Genomic DNA, 18,203 nt, shown 5'->3' on the forward strand with positions numbered 1-18,203 from the left:
CATATGCAGACGATGTAGTGGCTACACTCAGAGACTCTGAGTCCATCTATATCTATCTGCACACGCTGCAAAAATTCAGCATAGTCAGTGGTCTTCGCGTTAACGCACAAAAAACCAAAATCAAAAGTTTCGGAAATTTCCATAGCACTGGACTTCCCTACGGTTTAATGCTACAGACACAGCCCCTAACTATACTAGGCGTGCCCTTTTCAGACACCCTAGCACTACCAATCCAAAAATTGCAGGAGACAAGCAGGGAAAGGATAAGGCTGTTCAAACCAACCTTCTTCTCCTTTTATGGCAGAGCGACAGTAATAAAAACAATCGTCACCCCAATGCTGATGCACACTGTCAATATCACAGGCATCACACTGGCACAAGAAAATAAGTTATCAAAAGAACTCCTGGATTTCTTCTGGAATGGGAGAAAACGAAAAGTAAGGAAAGAATACCTACAACTCAAACAGGAAGAAGGGGGTTATGCTCTGCCCGATCACAAAAGCTTACTACAAGCAAACACGTTCAAAACCGTACGGAAGGCCTTAAACTCCAACCACATTTCTGGCCTACTAATTAGATATTTTATAGGACTTTTCCTCCCCCTCTTTGGGATCACGGACTATGCTGGACCCCGCGCAAGGGGGCTGCCCAAGTGGTACTGTACAGTAGTGAAATCGATCACAACACTCAGAGACAGAGGAATAGCAATCCTCACACACAAACCCAAAGCAGTATACTGGGATTTCTTCCAGCTTTTCAGGTGTGATACACCCAATCTTAGTACAAATAATGAAATTCTCTTCAGAAACATCAAAAATAGCTGGGGACAGCCTTTTCATCGGGATCTAGCCTGGAGAATAGCCTACGGGCGGCTCCCGGTGAAACAGGTGAAATCCTGGTATGCACCTAACCCGTGCGACCCATTCTGCGATGTCTGCCGGGACGTGGAAACGGTGGACCACTTCTTTTATTTTTGCCCACCAGCCCAACGCATCTGGCGGAGACTCAGCACAGCATTGGGAATCCCCATGCTGACAGTAGAAGAGGTCGTACGACTACAATTCCCACCACCAGTCCAAAAAACCCAAAAGTTCGCTATCTTCCTAATCAATGTACTAAAATATCACATCTGGAAAGTACGGAAAAAATCCCAGTTACGAGACGCAAATTTAATGTATGCAAGAATAAGAAAAGGTTTCTTTTTCTACTTACCCAAATTTCTTGCACAAGAAAGGCACTTACTAGGAGACTTTAAATTTGTGAATCAATACTGCAAACCACCGACAATATGCTTTCTTATACAGGGACGCATCAGGCCCTGTATATCTCTTTAGAACCCAAAAAAAACCCCACCATCCCCCCCCCCCCACCCCAGGAAAAAGAATAACCACTCTGTCTCCCCTAGCCACAAAGCTTTCGCTGGCACAGTTTCTTTACTCCAAACAAGGGGGGGGAGAGCTGAGAACCCGGGCGGCGAAGGCTTACTGCGAGGCGGTGCCGCTCCTCGTGAGCGGCACCTCCCGGGCCAATCTCTTCCCCATTCTAAGTCCCAGTGGTACCAGGTATACAAGTTCCTCAGTAAGTTCCTATTCATTCCTACTTACCGGACCTTAAGTCCTGTTATTTTAGATTTAAAATAAATATTTAAATAAGTCCTATTATTTACAGCTTGTCTTTAAAAAAATAAAAAAATAAAAAAAATTATTTACCTGGAATAAAAATAAGGATATTATATCTAGTAACATAAAAAGAACCTCCATTAATACTGGAGTAAATCATTACTTTAGATAAAATAATATGTGAACTATAGACAAAAGTCTATGTTTAACCTTTTTCTGAACAGGTAAATTGAGATTATATGTTACAGACCAATTAGCCAATAAGGCTAAACAGGTTGACTGAGGCCTCTTTTTACCTCCTACTATCCTACTCTATCTTATATCATACTCCTCTTTTACTGTCTGCTGATCCTCAGCATGCTTTATTCTCCAAAGGCCAATGATGAGAGACATGAACTCCCATTCTACCTCAATAAAGGTCAAAACTAGTCTGGGTGGTGGCCCTTCCCTTAATGCATAACATTAGACATATCCGCAAGGAGATGTGTTTTGTATTATAGGAGATACTGAGACAGGAGTGTTGGTAGCTTGCTCCACCTTTGCAACGAGTTGTTCTGGTGTTGTACCACCTTACCCCAGTCCTGAAGTTACTTTCAGGCACAAACTTTGTTTGCTCACACTTGGATAAAGGATTAAACTAAATTTATTATACTTAATATAAACTTGCTGACATCCAGAGTACTAAAACTGCAAAAAAGTATACAGGGTGTTCCAAAATTCACACAAGAAGTAATTTTGATAGAAAACACAGGTTTTTAATTAAAAATTGTAATTTCTTATTGATTCATAAAGTATACAGTATAGGGTTATGCATGGAATAACATATCGGGTAAATGGCCTCCATGGCTTTGCTGGCACATACGCACTCTTTTCTCGAAATTTTCCATGACCATTTTGCATAAATGTGGCTGAATTTCATTGATACAGCGCTCAATTTCCTCCTTCAAGGTGTGGGTGGTCGTGGGCTTGTTGGCATAAACCTTAGACTTCAAAAAACCCCAACGTCCAACGCTGTTAAGTCACATGATCTGGGCGGCCAATTCTGATCACCAAAACAGGAAATTACACGACCAGGAAATGACTCATGCAGTAATGGAATTGTTTCTCGGGCTGTATGGCATGTGGCACCATCTTGTTGAAACCACATATCGTCCACATCCATATCTTGCAATTTAGGCACAAAAAACTGGATTATCATGTCGCGATAGTGAGCACCATTAACTGTTATTGCCTTACCAGCCGCATTTTCGAAGAAGAATGGACCGATGATGCCTCCAGCCCAAAATCAGCACCAAACAGTGACACGTTGTGGATGCATTTGTTTCTCAACAATCACTCGTGGATTTTCTGAATCCCAAATGCGACAATTTTGTCGATTAACGATGTCATCAAGATGAAAATGAGGCTCATCGCTGAAGATGATTTTGTTCGAAAAATAAGCATCCACTTGTTGTTGTTCCATAATCCATTCAATGAACTCTCTTCGCTGTGTGTGTGGTCATTTTTGATAACCCTGAACTGTCAGCTGTCACGCTGTCTTTTTTTTTCTCGTTGGCAACACTTTACCGCACAAATGGCGCTAAATTTAAATCTTGCATAAATTTTGGGACACCCTGTAGTTTTGACCATAAATAACAAACTTGGAATTTTATAATTTATGTGAAGATTCAAAATTTACAAAATATAAAAAATAAGCAATAAATTAAAGAAGACAAGAAATTATATTCTTGGTTTCATCCTTTATCCAAGTGTAAGCAAATAAAGTTTGCACGTGAAGTGAATTCACGACGGGGTTATTTGTATATAGATGCTAATAACTTCACATCAATTGCTTTAGTATCCCATATCCTTACTGACATGTATAATGCACAGCATTATACATGTAAGAATATCTGCATTGCAAACTTCTTCACATGCAAACTTTATTTGCTTACACTTGGATAAAGGATGAAACCAAGAATATAATTTCTTGGTATCTATAATTTATTGTAAAACCCCAAGTGAAAAACTTTCAACATAAAATATGCAAAATATCAGGGTGACAACATAGGAAACAGGAAGTACATCCTACTTCCTTTTTCATATGTTACTTGACATTAATGAATCACCTAAAAAAAGTGATGTAGATGAAAAGTAGGCAAAATCGTTTCATCACATGGTACCATGTGATGAAATCATACCATGGCACCTGAAGTGATTGCATTGGATAATAGGTCATACACAATTGCCAAAAAATTCAAGGCTAATGAATAAACTTATTCTGCAATACAATTTTTTTGGTACCATTCATCAAAAGTTTGTTTTTTCTTCTTCAGAAGGGGAACTATTTATGAAGAAATCAGACATAGGCTTTTTTCTCTCTCAAAAAAAAAAAAACCTTTCCTGTGCATCATAATTTATCGCAAATTCATTTTAATTCATCTCTCTATTTCAAAATTTTAAATAAATGCAATATTTGTTGATTTTTATGTTGTATTGCTTTTTTAAATAAATGTTTCCTATAAATTTTAATGACAGTTTTATAGTATTGAAATGGAGAATTTTAAGGATCCAACCATATTTTGTTGTCATATATAGAAAGAAACTTAAAGTTTCAAAAATTTATCAGAGAGAGATTATGAGAACATAACCTTCAGCATCAGAATAATCTTGGTTTGTACTATTTAAAGGACCTGAATTCTGCATGAAAGATATATTCACCTTTTATTAGTTAGGTTTCACTGGCCTGATAGGTGTTATGAACTTTTTGCTCTGATCACAGATCATACATAAAACTTAAAAGAGCAACATTCCTCTGTTAAATAATAACAATCTTTGGAGAGACTGAGTCACTCACTGCCTTAAACTTATTTACCATTATTCGTGATGCTCCTGGTATTCGTACATAGAAAACAATGCATATTTCAAGTCCACTCTATATATATATATATATATGCCAGTTGTGTGTACTGACAGAGTTGGCATACACACAAGATATTTCAACTGTCCCATATCTGTTACTGTCCATTCTTGTCTCTAGCCTATATGATACCCTGTCACCTAAAACATCCTCCCACATGAAGCTATTCCTCTCAACTATATTGATTTTAGTTTCCCTGCACAAACACTTCCACATGATCAGAGAATAGAAACTTCTTCAAACATACATACAGCTCTCTTCTACCATCAAATGCACTCTAAGCATCAACATATTCCAGACCTCTCTTCTTACAATCACATCATTATCATTGCTCTTCTACTAAACTTTACTATGTATGCCAGTACAACAAGGCACTAATCTCCCCTCATTTTTCTGCTGTACACTCTTTAACATTATTCCCAAATCCTTTGCTACTCAATTAATGCTTCCTCTCAGGTCATTCTTCTCAAACCAATCAAAATTAGTCAATTTTAACTTATGGATGAGCAAGCTATGTTAGAAATAAAACAGTTGATCAAAGAATGCAAACCACAGATGTGAGAGTTCTGAGAAAAATTAGAAGAGTGAACAGATGGCATCAGTAGCAGAATCATAACAATAAAAAAGATATTAGGAATGGCTGACACTGTTAGCATTCAGGAATGTGTGAACAGAGCTAATTTCATGTATGCTCAGAGAATGCTAGAGGAAAGTTTAGCAAACAACTGTTTGCAACTGTATAGCAAACAGTTGTTTGCCATACAGTTGCAATATTCCGATATTGAAATAATTGAATTGAGATCTAGATGGATTAATGCAGACAGAAATGTCTTAGAAAACTGATAATACTGGAATCCTGAAAGATAAAGGTCTAATTTGGAGGAAAACTGTCAAGAGGAATGTAAACTTATCATGTAGTACTATCATAGTGTCTTATATACTCTTTGAGAGTACATATTAGAAAGTTGATGACAAATATCACATCTTCTTAGGCCTTCAATGACAAAGCATTAATGACCATCTCTTGCAAACAGCTCTGCTTATTTACCACTCTCCAGACAAAAAAAATCTACTTTTACACCTGATAACCACTCCCTTGCACACTCTTGAGAGATGACTCCTTGTTCTCTCTTGTCCAATCATGTAATGCAATATTTCTTTAGTACTTACACTATAAAACCCCTTTAGTAATTTGTATGTTTCAATCATATCCCAATCTTTGAACCCACCAGCTAAACTTTGTAACTCACAAACTTCAGTATACCCTCATAGGGAGCACTCCAAACACCAATCACAAAATGTCCTCTGAACTTGCTGCCCACCAGTATTCCTAAATTCTGAGTCTCACCATTTTGTGCAGTGCACTTCCATCTATGCAATACAAAGCCACAAGTTTTTTATTCTGAAGTGCACAACTCTACACTCTGGCATGTTGAATAGGCAGCCGTTTTCCTTTGTCCAAACTACTAGCATGATCTCTACATCATCTCTATTACTGCTCTCACCAGTTTAGCATCATTGGCAAATAACTGGATAGCAAACAGGATACCACATTAACTCCTGTTAAGTCCAGTAGTATGTCCAGTAGTATATCATGGTGTAGCAACTTCCCTTATCCATCTCAGATGTCACTTTATTGTGCAAAGTGAATAAATTACTAATACAAGATCTTATAACCAAATATTACCCTCTAGACCAGAAGTTCTCAACCTTTTCCAATGGCGTACCACTATATTTAATTCAAGATATCAGATGTACAAGTAAGGCAGTGGCTCACTTACCACCAGTGGTATGCATACCATAGGTTGAGAATCCCTGCTCCAGACCATTTCTAACATCACTGATACATAAGTTAAACAACAATGCCCATAGGATCTGTACTTCGTCCTATGACAGTGGTTAATAACCTTCCTTCTTTTAAATCAATCACATCTACACAGCATTTTCTGATACTCTGTCAGTCACTGTCTTATCCATGTCGTGAGTTTATTTCCCATACCCATCATTTTTTTTTTAACCTCGCATGTGAAAATCCTTTGTCTTGGCAAATATCTTGTCAAAATCCAGAATTATCATGGTATATCTATTTCCCCTTATTCAACTCTGTTATCACTTCATGATACAACATGGGTTCATTGCTAATAAAATATCTACCTTTATTAAAACAAACTGCCCCCTATACATGATCCTACTAACCTTTGGAAGGGATTCTCGAACAGCTTCTCCAATCCCTTGATGATCATGCTAGTCTGTCCCAAGGCATTTTCATGGCAGAAAGAAATACTAAGCATGTGCATCAACAGGAAGATTAATTTCAAAAAACTGCTGGCTCCTGAAGTGACACCCTTTATGGATGCAGTGGTGGAATCATGAAGGTCTCATTGTGATGGTCTCCAGATTTCTGGCAATGTGATGTAGCTGAGGCAGAATCCAGCAACATTCTCTCTTATTTACATCTGTTTCTATATAAGAGACATTTCCCATGATGTTTTTATGCCACTGGATCTGTATCTATGGCATGGTCTGCCACCCTGGAACAGCTGTAGTGCAGACAATGAAAATATTTTCTGTGTTCTGCCTGTTTTTCTAATGTGTTTAAACTTGCAGGAGCAAAGGATACTGCAGACACCAGGATGATCTAAATGGTGGAACAGATTTTTAGATGAGTAGATAATAGTAGCTAATTTTTAGTATAGCCTGACAGATTTGTATGTTATACTGTTTAAGATTTCATGTAATTTTTTCTCAGCTGCCCCAAATACAGGGTGTTCGGGATAAATTTGACAGTTTCGTAAGGAAAAAGAAAATCTTCTTTGTATCTATTAAATTTAATGAATTGACAAAAAAACATTACAGGCAGAGTTAATTACAATACTATCAACAAGATTTACTCTAAATAACCACCATTAGCATCGATCACAGCTTCAATTCTGCTTCGGAACCTTGAACAAGCTGATGCTACAGTCTCCCTGGGAAGGGCCGCAAAAACTGTTTTAATTTTATCCATTAACTGGGCTTTTGTATTACTGGAAGTGCGATTGGTGTCTTTTTCAACTGCGCCCCATACAAAATAATCCATGGGGTTAAGGTCTGGGGAGTTTGGAGGCCAAACATTTGGACTGGTGAAGTCGTAGAAATTTTCAGACAACCATTTTTGACTTTTCCCAGAGGTGTGGCAAGGGGCCGAATCCTGCTGCCATACATACGGCCTACCATTGGCTACCCTTGTTATCCAGGGCTTGACTACAGTTAGCAACTCCACGAACAAAGCCCGAATTCCAATGCCAGGGTTCTTCAACACCTGTTCCTGCAGATTTGCGAGGAATTCTGCTGTACGAACGCAATCAGATCGTATGCTAGGGATCTTTCTTCTTGCTACATCCTCGTAGTCACCATTGCAAGTCTCTAGTTCATGCCTGATTGTTTTTACTGTATTCAGGGAGCATTGGGCAGCAGTCGTAATATCCTTATTTTGATAGCGGGCACGAATCATCATGATACAAGTTATTCTCTTCCATGATTCAGGTGGGTTCCAGCTATCCATCCTTTCTGACATCTTGTATATGAATGAAGAAGGGTCCAAACTTTTAAATGAAGAGAAGTGTGTGTTAATACATGTAACTTACGGAAAAATATAATTAATTATAAATATGTCAAATTTATCCCGAACACCCTGTATAGAGATATCAAGATTTTTTTTGGGAGGGGGAGGGGGGGAGTGTTTGGAAGATGGACAGAGAGCTTTGTTGAGTTTGTTAAGGGGAGGGAAGCCATTGACTAAAAAAAGTATAAATGTGACTGAATTTAGTGGAGAGGCTAGTGCAATTCAAGCATATAGTGATGATATGGGTGGGAGGGGTGGTGGTGTGATACAAGATGATGGATATACAGGGTGTTTGGGATAAATTTGACAGTTTCGTAAGGAAAAAGAAAATCTTCTTTGTATCTATTAAATTTAATGAATTGACAAAAAAACATTACAGGCAGAGTTAATTACAATACTATCAACAAGATTTACTCAAAATAACCACCATTAGCATCGATCACAGCTTCAATTCTGCTTCGGAACCTCGAACAAGCTGATGCTACAGTCTCCCTGGGAAGGGCCACAAAAACTTTAATTTTTTAATTTTATCCATTAACTGGGCTTTTGTATTACTGGAAGTGCGATTGGTGTCTTTTTCAACTGCGCCCCATACAAAATAATCCATGGGGTTAAGGTCTGGGGAGTTTGGAGGCCAAACATTTGGACTGGTGAAGTCGTAGAAATTTTCAGACAACCATTTTTGACTTTTCCCAGAGGTGTGGCAAGGGGCCGAATCCTGCTGCCATACATACGGCCTACCATTGGCTACCCTTGTTATCCAGGGCTTGACTACAGTTAGCAACTCCACGAACAAAGCCCGAATTCCAATGCCAGGGTTCTTCAACACCTGTTCCTGCAGATTTGCGAGGAATTCTGCTGTACGAACGCAATCAGATCGTCTGCTAGGGATCTTTCTTCTTGCTACATCCTCGTAGTCACCATTGCAAGTCTCTAGTTCATGCCTGATTGTTTTTACTGTATTCAGGGAGCATTGGGCAGCAGTCGTAATATCCTTATTTTGATGGCGGGCACGAATCATCATGATACAAGTTATTCTCTTCCATGATTCAGGTGGGTTCCAGCTATCCATCCTTTCTGACATCTTGTATATGAATGAAGAAGGGTCCAAACTTTTAAATGAAGAGAAGTGTGTGTTAATACATGTAACTTACGGAAAAATATAATTAATTATAAATATGTCAAATTTATCCCGAACACCCTGTACTTTCCAGGGTGGGTAGGTATTCTGTAGACAGAAAATTATAAGGATCTGTTGTGAAGCTGGGTGACTAGAATGTCAAGGAATGGCAGCCAGTTCCCTTTTCATCTCTGCTATGTGGTCAAATGGATAACATATCATCAAAATAGGGTAGCCATATTTTAGGTTTGAAAGAGGCTTATAATATCTAAGTAGCTAAATAAATTTAGTGTTAATTATTATTTTTAGACCATTGAAATATTCTCCATCTGGCCACATTGCAGGGACTTATTAGAAATGTTTTTAGTACACCTCAACAGCAACAGTTGAGGATTCATTTCATCATTGAAAAGAAAAAGAGTAACTGTCTGCCCTTCCTTGATGCTCTAGTCACATGGCTTCTCAACAGATCTTTATCCTTTTCTGGACGGTACATCCATCACTTATCACACCATTACTCCTCCCAGCAAGTATGGTGTTATCAAAATCTTAGCTAATAGAGCTAGAACTATCTGCTCCAATAACAGACACCAGCCTCTCCAATGAATTTAATCACATTTTTAATACGTTTTAGCCAATAGTTCCCCCCCCCCACCATCACAAAATCAACAGAGCTCTCTACACATCCTCCAATCCCCACTTCCCAACAAAAAAAAATCTATTGCTATCCCCTATATCTGGGATACACCTCCAAAAAAACTACATGTATTTTGAAAAGGTATAACATACAGACCTCCTTCAGACCACACCAAAAATTACCTATCATTAAAAGCTCTACCATCTAAATCTTCCTGGTATTTTACAGAATCCCTTGCTCTTGCAAAATGGAAGAACAGTTAATTGCTGCCTAGAAGAAAACACAGAAAATGTGTTCACCATCTGTACTACAGCCATTCCAGGATGGCAGACCATGCTATGGATACAGATCACCAGATTGAATTGAAAAAATCCTCAGTCTTATGCAGAAACAGATACAAATCAGAGAGACTATTTCTAGAATCTACCACAGCACTACAACATTCTCCAAACCTAAACAAATTCAGCTACATCACACTGTCAAAAATCTTGGAGACCATCATCGTGAGACCTTCAGCAAGATTCTGCCACTGCACCCATAGAGGATGCAGTGGTGGAATGTTCAGATAGTAATGTAGGAACTGGTCTTCTGAAATCAGACCGCATATGTCTTCCAGCTGGTTTGCCTGTGTGAATGTGTTTAGTATTTCTTTGTGCCCATGAGAAGAGGCAAAATATTGGCTTATAATCTAATTAGTTAAAATTTTTAGACATGTTTTTCCATAACATTATGGTAATGGTTTCTAGTTTCACTGCATGAGTGGACAACAATATGGAACTGTCAGCTCAACATTGCAAAGTGTACGGTTCTGAAATTTGGCAGGGCAATAATTGGATGCAAAGTATACACTTGGTGGGAAAATTCTGAAGAAAGTTGAGGAGACAAGAGACCTTGGAGTGGTGGTGACAAGTATCTGAAGTTCAGAGGTCATGATGCACAAGTAGTGAAGTCATCACATCAGATTATGGCAATGATGTGGAGGACCTTAATGCATAGAAATAAAGAGGTTCTGGTTCCATTGTATGAGACCTTGATCAGGCCTTGTATAGATTATTGTGCACAGATTTAGTCTTCATGGTTTCATGGCAATGAGGATATACCGGAAAGGGTCCAGAGAAGACTAAGCGGTAACTGGTCTTTGGAATATGAAGACAGATTGAGGGGTTTACAAATCCTTGCAGATAAGAAGAGAGGTGAGATTGCAATATTTAAGTTGGTAAAGAGTTGTCACTGGGTTAACAAGGATAAAATTTTTCAGAGAACTGGGGGGGGGGGAGTAGAACAGAGGAACATCCCTGGAGGCTGCATAAAGAGGATGTGAGCAGGAGCACATGAAACAGGTTCTTTGCATGGAGATTGGTTGGTGAGTGGAATGTATTGCCTGATATTGCGGTGAATACAGGTATACTGAATGAGTTTAAAGTACGGTTTGATGGGCTTTGTGTGGAACAGAGTGTACCTTCCGTGATTAGTCTTTTGACTCCATGGAAGTCTGGCGTTAATAATAATGATAACATCAACATGAATGTGCTGAGACTCAAACTTAACTAGTCACATCTAGTAACAATTAGTAACATTGCTAATTTTGCATATTTCTGTGCACTTATGCTCATATTCAATCCAGCTGACTGTTTTACAAATCAAGTTCTTGTAACAGTATTAATACTCATAACTCATCTATCTCTACTCTTTTGTTCAGTTTCTTCTTGTCTTCTTGATGTCCACATAGCTAGCAGGCCTGTGCATAATGAATACCTTACTAAATTAAAAATACGATAATCAGCTATTTCTAGCGCATTTAACAATTTCCTACCATCCACATCCACCAAGGATATTCTTCCATGCCATTCTTCCTTTTCCTGGATGGATATATGAGGTGCTACCCAAAACATTTGGGGAATTTGACCATTAAAAAAAAAAATTACTTACCTAACTCCTAGTTTTCACAATCAACGAGGTTCCTGGTAATCCCAGTGTTTTTTCCATGGGGCAAGCAGTATCCTTCCATACATCCCTGGAAGTCCTCAAGTGTGAGTGTGTTGAGTATCCACTGTGATTCTAACTGGATCTCCTCAACTGGGTCTAAACAACACCCTTTCAGCTAAAATTTCATCTTCAAGAACAGGACAAAGTCAGGCAAATGGGGGGGATACGTTATGTTTTTGGAAGCCAGGAACTGTCAAACAATGAGTGATGCGTGTGCAGCCTTTTTTAATGGTGGAAAACCCAATCATTGTTCTTCCACTCGTCTGGATGTTCATGTAAATGCCCTCCCTTCGCTGATTCAAAACCTCACAATAAATGAGAGAAAGGGAAATCCTTGCCTTGGATGTACAAAAAAAAAAACATTAACAGGACATTTCTGTAAATGGAAAGCACTTTTTTCAGCTCTGGCAAATTTGGCAACTTCCACTGTGACAACTGCTGCTTTGTCTCTGGGTCTTAACTGTAAAGCCATAATTCATTACCAGTTTTTCAGTCCTCCTATTTCAGTTGAACAAAAACACAGAACCACTAAAACATGACATTACAAAAACACATCACCCAAAAATGCAGTCTCTCAGCTTACTGATTCATGAAGGGTACTGCTTGCCCCTTATAACAGTGGAAGGCAGTACTACAACCAGTTCATGTGAGCCAATCGAATTCCCTGAACTTTTGGGTAGCATTTTGTACAGCAGTAAAATACCTTTGGATTTCATTCGACTAACTTCTTTTCACAATCTAATTCTGCCTACCTCACCACAGCTACCACTCCTCTGGTTTGCAGTTTTTACTACTCCTGAGCCTTGTCATCATGCTTTTCATGACATCACTTCCACATTCTTTTTAGCAACTGTTTAAAGTGTTATTCATCTACTGACCTTCCATGTAGTTTATTCTCCTAACTCTGAGAATGTAATCAGAGCTTCCTTCAGACATTTCACTTCCAATGCAGTGCTAATTCCTCTTACTATGCACTGATGTAAGGTGCCTTCCCTGTTTATTATAATGACTTGCCTTATATTTCTGCATATATCCCTACCTAATAAAACAGGGAAGACACCTTACATCAGTGCCTTGCATATGACAATGCATGGTAAGAGGAATTAGCACCGCACTGTATGGAATAGAAACTCTTTGACTACTGCTTAAAAGGCTATTGGAATGCACAGCTAAATTGGCAAGAAAATTAAATTTATGGACTCTTTTTAGTTAAAGACAAGTATCTCCCTCTCTACTATCCTAATGTTTACCAAATTTTTTGGTTCATGACCTCTTCTATATCGAGCAGATAGGTTGTTCATCGACAAGGCAAATGTATTATGCATGTTAATTTCATATATCTTATAGCTGGTTTGCAAGATGAAAACTTGAGTTAGCGAGAGAGAGAGAGAGAAACCCTGCCATTTCCATATGAGACTAGCTAACTCATCTTCAAGATGGGTTCGAACTCAGATCTTTCCAACCAATGGGCAATGGTGATACTGACCAAGTTACAGTGTCTTCAATAAATCACCATTCTATAAGTTATTTATTGGTTTATATGAAATTAATTTTGCTCTTTCCTGTACACACAAGCAGCAACTGAAACAACCCACAGTGAAATGCATTCATAACTGTTTGGTTTGTTTAAATGAAATTAACAAGCATAATACACCACTTTACTTTATGTCAGAAATGTTGATACAAGATATCAGTTTTACCATTTTATTACATGACTTATTTATTACATGGTCTGTTAAAGCAATTACTGGAATGGAAAAATGGACCAACTTATAGTATTATTATTAATCATTATTTCTATGAAAGGTATTATATATTTAAGAGTTATGCTAAATTTAAGAATAACTCTTACCACCTGATTTTCTGGGGCCTCTATCTTCTCTTTCACCAAACACACTTGAAAAGTGGTTCCTGTTATAGTCTGACTTTTGCTGATTAATACCAGGCTTTGTTTGCTGAGAAGCAGAAGGTGTTCCAGTTGAACCATGATGGGAGTTCTGTGGAGACTGCCAGGATGAAGCTGAGGTACCTCCATATGATTGAGGGCGTGGGAAGTTTTGAGGACTGGCATTTAGAGAATCTTTTTGAGCCACTGCTGGTTTTTGCCATGAGGTAAATGTTTTGGTCTGGCTTTGTCCAGCATTTGCACTTAAGTTTCCTAACATCAGAAATAAAAGAACTGACAAATCACTAAATATGAAGTTGTAAGAAAAATTTAACATATCAGAAATTGCTCTGTTACAATAAAAATTACTCAGTATGTTAAAATAAAATTTAACGGTATAAATGACCACCTCATTATCATCATTTCACAGTGAATACCATACCTTCAAGTGATGTGTAACATATCAAATTAACATAAAAAATTCATAACTTATTTTAATGGTATTACCAACAACAAGTGAGCTATTTTATATATATATATATATATATAAAAGGTGTTTATTAACTGGCTTGTATTTTGTGGTATTTCAAACTAGCATCTTCAGAGCACAAAGCAGCATGTTATAGTTTACACACAACAATGAGTAAGTGAAACAATTCAAATTGTAATAAACCAAAGAGCTAAAGTCTTAATTCAGCATCCCCTAAGGTTGCAAAAAAAGAAGTATTACAGTTATGTAGGAATTGATCTTAAGATAACAGTCTCCCAAATTTTTGGCAAACTAATTCAACTATACTGGTTCAGGTTGGGACAATTCTTCATAGCCATGGCTAACTCTAAGAAAATAAAACATGGTCTTCACACCACATGTTAAATTAGTAACACTGATCTGCTCTCCTAAGGATAAACTCCACTTCATCCTCAAGCATATCCAGGAGTGTATGAAGCTCCTTGTGACTCTGAGTTGGTGTACTATGGGCAGACAGGAAGATCTATTAACATCTGCCTTGGAGAACAAAAAATACATTCACTACCATTATTATGGCAAGTCAGGACTAGCAAAGCATACTTTGGACCCCTTTCACAAAGGATTAAATGGAAGAAAACTAATGTGCTATTTAGAAGTTATTACATATCAGAAAGATTATTTTTATAGTCAGCCATGGCTAGGAAGAATTCTCCTAACCTGAACAAGTACGGTTGCATTAATTTGCCAAAAATTTGAGAGACTGTTATCTTAAGATCAACTCCCACATAGCAGTAATACTTATTTTTTTACAATATTACATGGCACCAAATTTGGACTTTAGAACTTTTGTCTATTACAATTTGAATTATTTCACTTATTCAGTGTCATATATAAACTATAAAATGCTGCTTTGTGCTCTGAAGAAGCTGGTCTGAAATCCAGTGAAATATAAGCTAGTTACATACATAAACACACACAAGAGTCTGTCAAAAAATGTGTTTGTGTACACACACACACACAGTCAGTCAAAAAATGTACACACACTTTAACAGATGTCATCTATGGACTTTTTTTTTTCGAAGTTGGATCGAATTACAGCAGCAATGTGTAGTATGATGTTCTCTCAAAAGATGTCATTACTCATATAAATACTAGCATCAACAAGTGATCAGGAGGACAGTCAAACAAAATGGTCGCATCACAATTGTCGTTCAAAGGATTCAAGACCATTTTAAAGTGGTATTTCAAATTTGAGAATGCTGGTGAAGTCCAATAACAACGGAGGTGAGAATTTGCAACACAACCTCCAACACCCATGACAATTGCACGTATTCATGATAAGTTTGAGACCCATGATACCATGTGTGATGTGCACAAGGGAAGATTCGGGAGGTCTCGCACAGCAACAAGTCATGCTTCCTCGGCTACGGTGTTGAAACACTTTACACGCTTGCCACAGAAGTCTACCACACAATGTGCACGTGAGATAGGAGTTAGCAGTGCAAGAATACAGCGCATTCTTAAAGCAGCTAAATGGAAAGTTTACATCTCATCAAGATTATTACATGCAATTAAGGAAGATGATTCTGATCGAAGAATGCAATATTGTGAGTGGTTTCAATACATGGTAGATGAGGATGAAGAGTTTGTGAGGAAGATGGTTTGGTCTGATGAAGCATAATTTAAGCTTAATGGAACAGGGAATTGGCATAATTCTGTTTACTGGGCTCCAGAAAATCTGGACGTTCATGCGGGCAAGGCAGTCAATTTACCAGGGCTCAATGTCTGGTGTAGATGGTCATCTAGGGGTTTAATAGGACCATTCTTCTTTGAAGGTACTGTTACTGATCAAGTGTACCTGGACATCTATGCACATCCATTTTTCCTGCCATTCATGCACTTTATGGGAATGATCAAGTTCTCTTCCAACAAGATGGTGCACCACCACACTACCACCGAGATGTGAGAGCTTAGCTTGATGAGAGTTTGCAGGGACAACAAATAGGACGAAGAGGTGCAGTTGAGTTCCCCCACGTTCTCCTGATTTAACACCCTTGGACCTATGGGAACTCTAAAGGATGTAGTGTATCGTAGAAAACCAGCTACACTGGTGGCCCTTTGGAAAGAAATTGAAATGGCATGCACAACAATCCCACTGGACACTTTGGGCCAACTTTGCCCAGGCAGTAGTTCCTGTCCGGTCGCTAATGGTAACCACATTGAGCACCTCGTGTAATTGTAGAAGTCAAAGGTAACTTGCATTCATCCCTTGATGTCTGTATAAATTTAGTATTACAATTTTTATACAGGTTTTTCTTTTGCTGAAGTGTGTATACCTTTTTTTTTGACACTCTGTATGTATGTATATGTGTATATATATCCAAAGGGTGTCCAAAATGAAATTCAATTAATTCAAAAAATTAAGTGAGAATGACAAAAATGCACAAATAACTTGATATCATCCACATTTCAAAACTGTGTGTGTGTGAGAGTGAGTTCTCGAGTTCATCCAGTTCACAATTCAATATCTGTCAAACAAAAACTTAATGAATAGCTTCCTTCTAATTAGCATTTTCGAAATATGAGGAAAGCTGTACTGATTGAATCTCAAAGAATTGTTCACAGAAATAGTCTTTAAAAAGAAAGTTTGATGTAGCTTCAAATGAAATAATTAATGACATAATTTTGATTACTCATAGGCCACAAAATATGACTTCATGCTATTTTTAACAAAATTTATGAAATCAACTACTGATCTGAGTGAAACTATTTAATTTATTAAATTATCTAATCAAAATCATATCAGACTGATCATTAATAAATGTTCTGGTGCATGTTTTATTTGCCAAAAATAAAGAACTGTTATACTACAATCATAGGTAAGTTTGAGCCTGCTGCTATTACAAAAAAAAAAAAAAATCTAGAATCCAGTTATTATAAATAACATAAGAAAAAAAAAATTAGCCATCCTTTTGATACAGAGCATGTTCATAAGGTACAGAGCATGTTCATAACTATTTGACTCAAAAACTGACTGGGGTTGCTTAGAGTAAGTCCTTAATTATAACTGCCTTTTCCATTATCATTAGATTAAGTGATATTGAGATGAAAAATCTGTTAAGATCAACATTATTATAATCTGATAAGGTTGGATTTTGCATTTACATCATTATTCTTACTGTAAACATATGAACTATTTATGAGGATCACTTCAAGATATTCAAGATATGGGGGATAAGAAGATATGCAGAAGTGTCAAGAAGAAAAGAATTTACGTAGAAATATAAGGCAGTTGATTATAATCTTGGAAATCAGCTTGGAGAAGTTCCATGAGTGGAAGAATTGGAAGAGTGAGATATCACCACTGCACAGAAACTAGTGAATAAATCTTTATTAGCAATGGCAAGTTGTATATACTTTGAGTGAAAAAGATAAGATTGAGTGGAAAGTGGATGATTATTGATATCAAACAGGAACTGCAGATGAAAAGGAGATTTATGGAGAGGGGTGGAAAACAGTTGTATGAAAAATATAAGACTCAGACTAAGAAAAGGAATAGCATGGCAAGGAAGACAAAGCTTGAATATAAAAAGAGATTAGCTCTGAGTTTTAAAGAAAATTATTATTATGTGACACCTCCAGGGAGTCCAAAGACTCATCGAGAGAGAGTGTGCCAATAGCATCAAACGATTGAACCCCTTTCAATTACTAACCATGCTGAAACTTGCTTGACTTTTTTCATGAGCCATTAGTAGCAGAAGCTCTACCAATCGACCAACTTTTGCTGGCATCCAAAGGAATGCTTTCGTTATGTGGACAGCAGGAGGATAAATACTTGTGGAAGAATGGATGTGAAAATTTTGAAGTAAGGTTTGAGCAAGCAGAAATTTTGAATATTATATGAGTTTCTATGGACCAGGAAATGTACAGGGAGGTGATATACACAGATCAGAATGGCAAGCAACAAACATGTGATTAAAAAAA

The 18,203-nt window shown here is 37.6% G+C and overlaps 1 protein-coding gene across 4 annotated transcripts in view; it reads right to left on the reverse strand.

Annotated features, from left to right (window-relative positions):
• The window catches only part of aux (cyclin-G-associated kinase), a 482,129-nt gene that overhangs the window by 70,454 nt on the left and 393,472 nt on the right, over positions 1 to 18,203 (reverse strand). For 2 of the 4 annotated variants that reach the window (XM_090404277.1, XM_090404298.1), the window contains exon 22: positions 13,718 to 14,044. In XM_090404277.1, the coding sequence (XP_090260403.1) occupies positions 13,718 to 14,044 (327 nt within the window). The remainder of the gene's footprint in view (positions 1 to 13,717; positions 14,045 to 18,203) is intronic. The other 2 variants (XM_090404291.1, XM_090404283.1) reach the window with 2 other exon arrangements.

Source organism: Typopeltis vanoorti, chromosome 2, assembly GCF_054136105.1.
Source record: "Typopeltis vanoorti isolate ZY-2024b chromosome 2, IOZ_Tvanoo_1.0, whole genome shotgun sequence".
In the NCBI taxonomy this organism is placed as follows: Eukaryota; Metazoa; Arthropoda; class Arachnida; order Uropygi; family Thelyphonidae; genus Typopeltis; species Typopeltis vanoorti.